This window comes from Amphiprion ocellaris, chromosome 19, assembly GCF_022539595.1.
Source record: "Amphiprion ocellaris isolate individual 3 ecotype Okinawa chromosome 19, ASM2253959v1, whole genome shotgun sequence".
Taxonomy (NCBI): Eukaryota; Metazoa; Chordata; class Actinopteri; family Pomacentridae; genus Amphiprion; species Amphiprion ocellaris.
Window position 1 is genome coordinate 11,991,467 of NC_072784.1, and position 9,358 is coordinate 12,000,824.

General features: G+C 41.2%; 1 protein-coding gene across 1 annotated transcript in view; it reads right to left on the minus strand.

Moving 5' to 3' along the window:
* The window catches only part of LOC111584513 (SH3 and cysteine-rich domain-containing protein 2-like), a 40,365-nt gene extending 36,070 nt beyond the window's left edge, over positions 1 to 4,295 (minus strand). Inside the window, exon 1 of the mRNA XM_023293671.3 lies at positions 3,640 to 4,295. Within this exon, the coding sequence (XP_023149439.1) occupies positions 3,640 to 3,726 (87 nt within the window). The 5' untranslated portion in view covers positions 3,727 to 4,295. The remainder of the gene's footprint in view (positions 1 to 3,639) is intronic.
* Positions 4,296 to 9,358: the final 5,063 nt, after the last annotated feature.

Below are 9,358 nucleotides of genomic sequence, written 5' to 3' on the forward strand. Positions count from 1 at the left end.
TCTATAAGATAAGACTGACTTTATTGTCCTGCAGGGAAACTTGTCTTGAGCTCTAAACATCCTCATTATCCTGGACAGCTCTCTAATAAAAATGCCAGACAAAGCAGAAAACACCAAACTGCTGAAGCTGTTTTACATGTTCGAGTTAGAATAAAAACACTTGAGGGAAAGAAAATCCTTCACAAAAAGCCACAAAACTCTGCGGTTTTAAGATGATTTGTAATTTAGCCTCGGATTCGCAACAAGTGCTCATTTTCCGTCAGCTTTCATCACTCAGCGGCTTTCGACTGCTCACACTGAGTAAAGAAGATTGGATGAGAAAACCCACAGTGGGCACATGGATGATGGCGGAGTCAGTCTTCGTTATTTTAAGCTCAGATTTTGTTCTCGTCTTGCAGAGGAAGTGCTTCACCTGCAGCTTCCAACAAGAGCCCCGAGGGACCGAACAGCCCTCAACAAAGATGGACGCGACTGGCCGATGATTGCAGCTCTGGCATCCAATTCACTCCACGTTTCTGCCAACGTTGGCGACGAACCACAGAACACTGTTGGGAGACGCTTCCTCTGCTGCTAATCCTCTGTTTTCGCTGTGTTCTCGATTCTTGATTTCCATCTACAGGGGATTTCAGCTGGTGGAACATCTGCTACCTGCTTTCTCTGCTTGCCATCTTCAACTAATTAATAAAAACATCACGATCAAGTGTCTGATTAGATTGCATCCAATGTGATGCCCCGTGGCTGCATTTTATATTTTAGGAAACATCTTGATTAGGTGCTTAAAATAGACCCCTGTGTGCAACATTCTTCTGCTATGTGCTTGCAAAGTTGCACTGATTCCCTGAGTGGCAGTTTGCTATTTAGAGGAATTTCCAGGTGCACAAAGGCTGAAGGTACAGCTTCGATAAATAGCGCCAGAAGACCGGACAAATGAGTTCATGATTTCAGCAGCTCTGATGTGGTGAATGAAAACCAATCAGGGCTGCAGGGAGCACAATCAAACCTGATTTTCTTTGGTTTAGCAGCTGGAGACGAGCGGAGAGCTGGAGTGTCACATTTATTTATTCACGAAGTGCTTTAAATTAAAAAAAACGAAAAACAAGACCAACCTGAACAGAAAGGCAATAAAATACCAAGAATGAACAGTAAAAACACAATAAGAGATGAGGTAAAACTTTCTAGCTCCACACTCTGATGAACAAATGGTTCTTTGCAGTGATTTCCAAAGAAAATCTTTTATGAGGAGATTTGTTAAAGTCAACGTCTAACCAGGTTGTGATACTGCAAGCGTTCTGTCAAACAGGGTGGTACCAATCCATGGAAACCTCAAAAACAAACAATAAAATCTTTAAAATCAGTCTCGTCATGGATAAGAAGCCAGTCGAGGGGCAACAGTGCTGGTGTTCCATGATCACATTTTGGGTTTTTTGCTGGAAGTCAAGCAATAGCAGCTGCAGAAACTGAAGAGACGCCTCCTCAGTCTAGTATCATGAAAAGTTTTACCAGATGCATTGTTATATTTGCCGTTTTATTGCCAACTATGACCCCTGACTCTTGATCTTAAGCCCAACTTGTGTGCAGAGTTTTTCAGCATCATAAAATTTGGCGCAAAAAAAAAAAGTGAAGAAATTATATGAAGTAGCACGATATCATGTAGGGCTGCTTTATGCTAACATGCAGGCAATTCTAGTTGCATAGTAGACAGATTGGCCTTCAAGTTGGTGAAAGAGTTTACCTGAATAAAGCTAGTTTTGACCACTGAGCTGATCTGTGTGTGAAATTTGCAAGGCTGGAACCGAATATCCGAATATTCGGTCGTTTTAATTGAGGCCGAATATCCAGAGCCCAGAAATTGCTATTTGAGCCAGTCCTAGAAATTTGAAGAAGTTGTTGAAATATCAACTGCAAGCAGCCAAAGCAGAATCAGTGAAAAAAGGTTTAGCTGACCCAACATCTCACTCTTATTTTCAACAACATTGAGAAAGCTTAAACCTATGCAGGGTTTAATATCTTTCACACATCTTTACTGTTTACTATTGAATCTTATTTCTTTTAAAAATTAACCCAAAGTCGAGCATTTCGTGAAAAGACGATGGGGCCCAAAATGGAGCCTTGATGGACTCTAGAAGTAATTGGGGCTACAAATGAAGAACACAATGAACTGCAAAGCTCCTGCTTGTCAAATACAGCTTGAATTGTTTGAGGATAATACCTTTGATGCCAACACAACTGTTTGAGACAAGATATAAGGAACCTGAGATGCAAAGTATTTCACAAAATTTCCACTGCAAGCAGTCAAAATACTGCCAGAAACATCAAAAAAGGTCCAGTCAACCAAACATCTCAATCTAATTTTGATTAAGACTGAGAAAGTTGAAATCCATGCAGGATTTAATATATTTTAAGAATCTTTTGTTCATATTTTTGAATCTTATGTAGACCACAAGCGCAACAGACAACGAAAAGATGATGGGGCCCAAAATCTAGCCTCGAGGGACTCCACAAGTAAAGGTTGAAGAATATACTCATCGATACGCTCCTGTTTGTCAAATATACCTTGAACTGTTTGGGGATAACGCCTTTGATGCCAGCATATTGTTTGAGACAAGATGTACGGATCCTGCCATGCACAGTTTTGCAGAGTTTCCAGCAACAACTGTGAAAAGAAAACCATCAAAAATTCTCCAAAAAGGGTAAAGCGGTGCTAAATAAGTTCTCTCCAGGGACATGGAATATTTAGATGAAGCAGCAGCCGGCTGGTGAAGTATCTGAGTGTGCTGAGCTGAGCAGGAGTGTCACTTTGCTTCAAACATGTCACCAGCCTGAATGTGTGCGAGTGTTTGAAACGTGGGCGGCGAGAAATGAGGGACGAGGTGCAGACAAAGACTTGACTCAGGCAAAGTTGTATCAAGTGGGTCGCACTAATGAATCAAGTGTCTTTCCATTAAAAAAGGCAGAACGCTCTCACGGCTCCTGCTGCTCGGTGAAGGCCAGCCCTTGAAAGATCTTTGTTTATACAGTTGAGTCAACAAATTAAATGGAATCATGAAGACACTCGCAGCTCAGGCGGGCGACTGTGCAGTGAAAGGATCTGCATATTAAGGCACGAAATGCATATAATGCTTCCATTTGTGCGGAACAGAAGAAATAGCAGGGGTGAGTGGACACAAAAACTGCAAATATCACCAAAAAGAATTAATCATGAGCATTCTTTGTATGGAAATGGCTTCTTTGCGCCCACTAGCCATTAAAATGCACATTATGAATTAATCCTAAATTGTATTTGTGGGTGCCTGTGCGTGATTTGGAGAGGGAGAGGTGGGGAGACAAGGGGGGAGACAGTGTGACATCAGACCTTACGTGTGAGGTTACACCTAGTGACGCAGCAGTGATGAATACAACTGCATTTGTGAAGTGTTGTCATCAGTATTACATAAACCGGTGGAATAATACAGGTTGGGAAACGCGTAAAAACGCAAAATGTAAGCTCATATTGAGAAAATAAATGAATGTTTGTACAGAGTGGAAGTATTTCTGATGTCAGTGTCACTCTGCAAAGTTCACTGCTTGAATTGAGGTGTTTTCATTCAAAATTTTAAACATTTAGTGTATGGTAATGAACTCTAAAGTGCGGGTACTTGCCTTGGATGACACGGGCTGGATGGACATGGTGCTTGGAGAGCGCTGGAGCTGCGACTCGGTCTCCATCTCGTTGTTCTCAGTCATCATCGGTGCCGCGGGGGGAAAGACTCGATCAAGAAACAAACAATTAAAACTTTTAACTCCTCAAACTGCCTCCATGCGACAGAGAAGCTCCAGTTTGATCCATAAAACAACCTGCCAAAGTATGGCACATCCGCATCAGAAGGATCGGTTCTGTGCGCGCTGCCTCCTGGTAACCGGCTCTCCACACACCGGTTGATTTGTTTAAAAAAAAAAAAAAAAAAAAGACAGGCTACACACACACACACGCACCAGCTGTTTATGTCTCGGTCATGCCATGAAGAAGCCTTCAGGGAGAGGCTGAACTCGCGTGTGTGGGCTGACTGTCGGACCGTCCGCTGACGCGCGCCGGAAAACTCCAATGTGGCACAATTCCCGCCCGAAAAAAAAAGGTTCAAAATCAGCACAAACGTCGATGTGTGGATGTCAGCGGGGTGAAATCAGATCCGAATAAACAGCTGCGTGAGCTCCGGAGGCTCCCGCTGAGTGTAAAATCCACGACGAAGTGTGTCCTTCGCCGCTGCACACTTAAATTTAAGCGCAATCCGAGGCACGCCTTTCCGTGCGTCTGAGGCGCATGATTGGGGCAGATTTTTACAACTCTGCCAGGATTCATTTAGACTGAAGCAGGATTCACGGCGATGGGCGGAGGCTCACTTAAAGCCTAAATGTAGAAGAGCTCATAATTTGCAAACGGAGAGCTGATTTTCTCCTTAAGATGCCGAGTGCAGCTCCTCAGTTTCCCTCTTTATGGAGCTGTAACATCTAATTCTGCTGGTGCAACTAAAAAAACAGCCACAAATGGTTACTCTAACCAGTGCCATTTTAGATATTCACAGATATTTCTGAAGACTTTTGCATAGTAAAAGGCTACGGGAGCTTTAAATCACAGCCAGCATATGAAAAATAACATACAACACCTTAAAATCAAAGGCTAGAAAGGACACATGGAGGATTTTATTGGGGCTGTGTGTCAGAACAGACATCTTTGTCCTCCAGCAGACAGAAAAAAAATGATCCACAGAGGTTGAAGTGGACACTTTTATTCTGTTATCATTCATCCGTCCTCCTTTCCCAGCTGCCCTCTGAACACTGGAGCTTCCATCCATGTTCCCTGCAGAGAACATTCATTTAAAGCGGCTGCAGTCAGACCACAGTGTTGGTTCTTCTGCTTCCAAATGAAATCTCATTTTCTACCCGGTTCAACCAGCCGCCCACCTGAGGCAGATTCCTATTGATCTTCACCTCTGAGAGACACATGTACACTCCTGATAAAAGACAAATCATATTTAAACAAGAACAGCTCAACCAAAGCCACTTTTTCAGCAGAGCAAGAAGGAATTTATGGAACAAGTTTAAACATTCAGACTAAAAGCCTTCATTCAGATCAAATATAGGTGATGACTGGAATCAAAATTGTTTCTTCTGGAAGAACTGTTTTGAATTCCACAAACAACCTTTTAGCAAGAGGTTCCTAAAGCATCATTTATTCAAACTGTTCTTTAAAGAATTCCCAAAGGTGCCTCAAACAACCATCAAATGAATTTCCTTTAAACACAGTAAATTAGGTTGTTTAAGGAACCCATTCAAGATAGTTGTTCTAGATGTTGTCAACTCACCTGGTTCTGTTTTGATAACAGGACTTGATTTTTTGTTTTTACTGTACAATATTATATTTAACACAGAATTCACCTAAATTACTTTAATGTTAAGGCTGAGAACCTATAATGTTATACATTTCAACAAATTACCTGCCCAATTAAAGACCATGCAGATCCTGGAAGGCTTGTAAAGGTAGAGGGCAAATGAATGCAGCAAAGTCTAGAGAAATCCTGAAGGACAACCTGATGCAGTCTGAAGAGAACTGAGACTTGGAGAAGATTTGTTTTCCATCAAGACAATGAGATGAAGCAAACATCCAAAGTTACACAGAAATGGTTTGAAGACAAAAAGGGAAAAAGGGGAAAGTTTTGGAGGCCGAGTCAGAGTCCAGACTTAAATTAAATTGAGAATTTCTCACTGTTCGCTCACTGAACAAAAATTCCCTATGTGAAGTATATGTGCAATAGTTGTGGGCAAAAGACCCTTTTATTGGGAAAAAACCTCCAGCAGAACCAGGCTCAGGCAGGGCAGACGTCTGCCTTCCCTGGTCAGGGTGAGGATAGAGGAATGAAACATGAAACTGCTGGTTTTCATTTTAACATGAAGACAGTGAAATACGGGTAGACGTGAAGAAATATTGGTGCATAATAGTGATATATATGCTAATACAGAACCATTGACAGTGTGACACGATGAATGGCTTCTAAATTTAACCTGATTTCCTATCTGCATGGCTTCGTTTCACCTAAGCCTGACATCAAAGTTTGCTCTAAGCTGTCAGAGAGACTTTGGACGTGGGTGTGTTGCAGAAAACAGACAGAAGAAAGACAAGGAGAGGGAGCTTCTGTTATCACATTAATTATTGCTTCACTCAGAGTCGGGGCTCAGCATGAAGCAGAGCTGAAAGACTGCAGAAGTTTTCTAGTGTCGCTTCTTTTGCTGTTAAAAATAAACACATGCACAGTGTGTTTAAACTCGGAGCAGCGAGAAGAAAGCCAATGAGGGAAAACACACAGATATGCATTTAAATTTCTCCCTCTGAGCCGCCCACCTTTCATCCTCCATGCGATACCCCAGGTGCCGGGAACACTGCTGCTAAAAATGAACATTAAACCGGCAGCGAAAGCGCATTGATCTCCCAGTGATTTAGAAGACGGGGGAAAACAATGGGAGGATGAGAGGAACAAAATGAGTCCCATGCGGCGGAAGACAGATCCCAGCCCTGACAGCGGTCGTCATGGTGCAGCCACAGGACCAGAGCTTCATCCATTTGGATAAATTGAAACTGATTGTTTGCCTGTTTTCCACCTCAGACATGTGAACGTGACCACACACAAATATACAGACTCGGCTCTGCATGCGCGAGCCACAAAAGTCCAGTTTTCCACTACAGTACATTTCATTTTTGGGACCTGCCACCAAACCAAATAACTCCAATAAAAATGAAGAACCTTTAGTACTTCAAAGCACCACATAGAGTAAAAGAACATCGCCTCAATAAAGACAAAACTCAACGTAACAAGATTGTGAAGCGAGCATGGTGGTGGCATCATCATGAAATCAGGGATGTTTTCTGCATGCCCTGGGAGTCGTGTTTTCACCTGTTTTTCCACCTCAGACGTGAACGTGACTACACTTAAATATACAGTCTCAGCTCTGCATGCATCAACTGCAAAAGTGCACCTTGAATCTTCCAGTACAATATATTTAATATTCTGGGACTCTATAGACAAATAATACATTGAGAAAACAATCTACAGATTCATTGATAATATTTACAGCTTCAATTTTATGCAACTGCCACCGAACCAAATAATGCCAAAAAAAAGAAGAACCTTCAGTACCTTAAAGCACCATCGCCTAAATAACAAGAAAACCCCACATAACATGATTGTGAAGCAAGCACGGTGGTGGCATCATCATGAAATGGGGGTGTTTTCTGTAGGCCCCAGGAGCCACGTTTTTGCCCGTTTTTCCACCGCAAACATGTGAACATGACCACATGCAAATATAGAGACTCGGCTCTGTGTGCATGAGCTCCAAAAGTCAAGCCCTCCGGTACAATACATTGAATATTTCGGAACTGTTGATCAGACAGACCAACAGGCTACAAAATTAATTAAAAAAAAACAAAGACAATTTGTTACCTGCCACCAAACCAAATAAGTCCAATAAAAATGAAGAACCTTTAGTATTTTAAAGCACCACACAGAGTATGTAAAGAACCATGACCAAAACATAACCAGGACGTTCTCAAAATGAGTGACCAAGCAAGAAAAAGAAGAGCAAATGAGACCACCAAGACACCTATGATTCCTCTGAAGGACAAGAAAGAGACTAGTGAGGGAGGCCACCAAGACACCTATGATTCCTCTGAAGAAGTTCCAAGCTTCAGCAGCTGAGATGGGAGAGACTGTTCATACAACAACTGTTGTCTGTTCTTCACCAGTTGAAGCTTTATGGGAGACAAAGAGAAAGACACTGTTAAAAAAAAAAAAACCTCAAATCTGGACTAGAGTTCACCAGAAGACATGTAAAGACTCTGAAGTCACTTGGAAGAAGGGTATTTGGTCTGAGGAGACCAAAATGGAGCTTTTTGTCCATGAGACTTGACGTTCTGTTTGGTGGACATCATCACAAATGCACCATCCCCACTGTGGAGCATGGTGGTGGCAGCATCATGATGTGAAGCACGGTGGTGGAGGCACCATGATGTGGGAACGCTTTAAAGTCCTGGAAGGATTGTAAAGGTAGAGGGTAAAATGAATGCAGCAAAGTCTAGAAAAACCCTGTAGGACAACCTGATGCAGTCTGAAGAGAACTGAGACTTGGAGAAGATTTGTTTTCCATCAAGACGATGAGCCGAAGCTCCACAGAAATGCTTTAAAGACAACAAGGTGAATGTTCTGGATTCAGAACTTACATTTGAGGATTCCAAACACAATTGATGGGAGAGGAAAGACAAATTTTTTTTTTTTTTTAAATTTAGGACTTTTTCTTTAATGTTTGATTTTAACTGAGATACTGGATCATTTTGTCGAAATGTGAGAAGTTTTGAGGGAAAAATAATAATAATACTTTGTGGAGGTGTTACCAGCTCACAGCAACTATGTGTTGGTTTTTAAAAGCTTGTTATATTTTCCTTTGTGTCACATATTCCCATTAAAAAAGCTGTCAGATGAATACAATGGAAGAAAAAATGCAATATTTCCCTCTGGAATGTAGCAGCATCTTTCTTTACAAAGACTGCATAAGAAGTGAACTAATTCATTTTGCAGACAGTAAAAGCACAGGACGATCGCTGAATTCCAATTAGCAGCTTCAATTTTGACATTCAGATTTTGTGACTGTTGGCTCACATTTACTGGGTCACCAACTGTTAATCTCTTTACCTGTGTTTTCTCGTCAGAACAGTCAGATTTACTTCAGGTGCCTGGAAAATGTTTGATGCAGAATTGCAGCACCAACTTGTTTTATTTTCATGTGAGAACAAACCATTCTTACAGAGTTATATTTGTCTGATCCCTCCTTAAAAAGCAAACACAAAATTCCAGTCTGAGAACTGTTGGTTTTTCCAATTCTGCTCCCAAACTAAAGCAAATCAATTAGAGTCATTGAAAAGCTGATTTAATCCTGAATCATGCAAGCAGCTGAGAGCAGAAATCAGAGCAGCACAGATGATCCTTGCAGTCAGCTCGCTGCTGCCATCTACTGCTGCAACGGTAAAAAAACAAAAAAATGCAGATAATGATAATAAATAATGCAGAAGTCCACTAGTGATAATTTCTGAACCATATGTAGCTGCTTTACACAATAATACAAAACTAAGCATGTAGAATACTTTATAATATGAAACACTTGGTCACCAAAATGAAAAAAAACCCATGTTATTTTTGTTGAGATTTCAAAAGTGATTTAGCAGATTTTGCAAGTTGTACGAAAGAAACAAAAATATTATGAGAGATCCTCATCAAAAATCAAAGTTCTGTTTTTTATTTTTAATATTTCCTGAGATATTATCATTCAAACAGCCTTT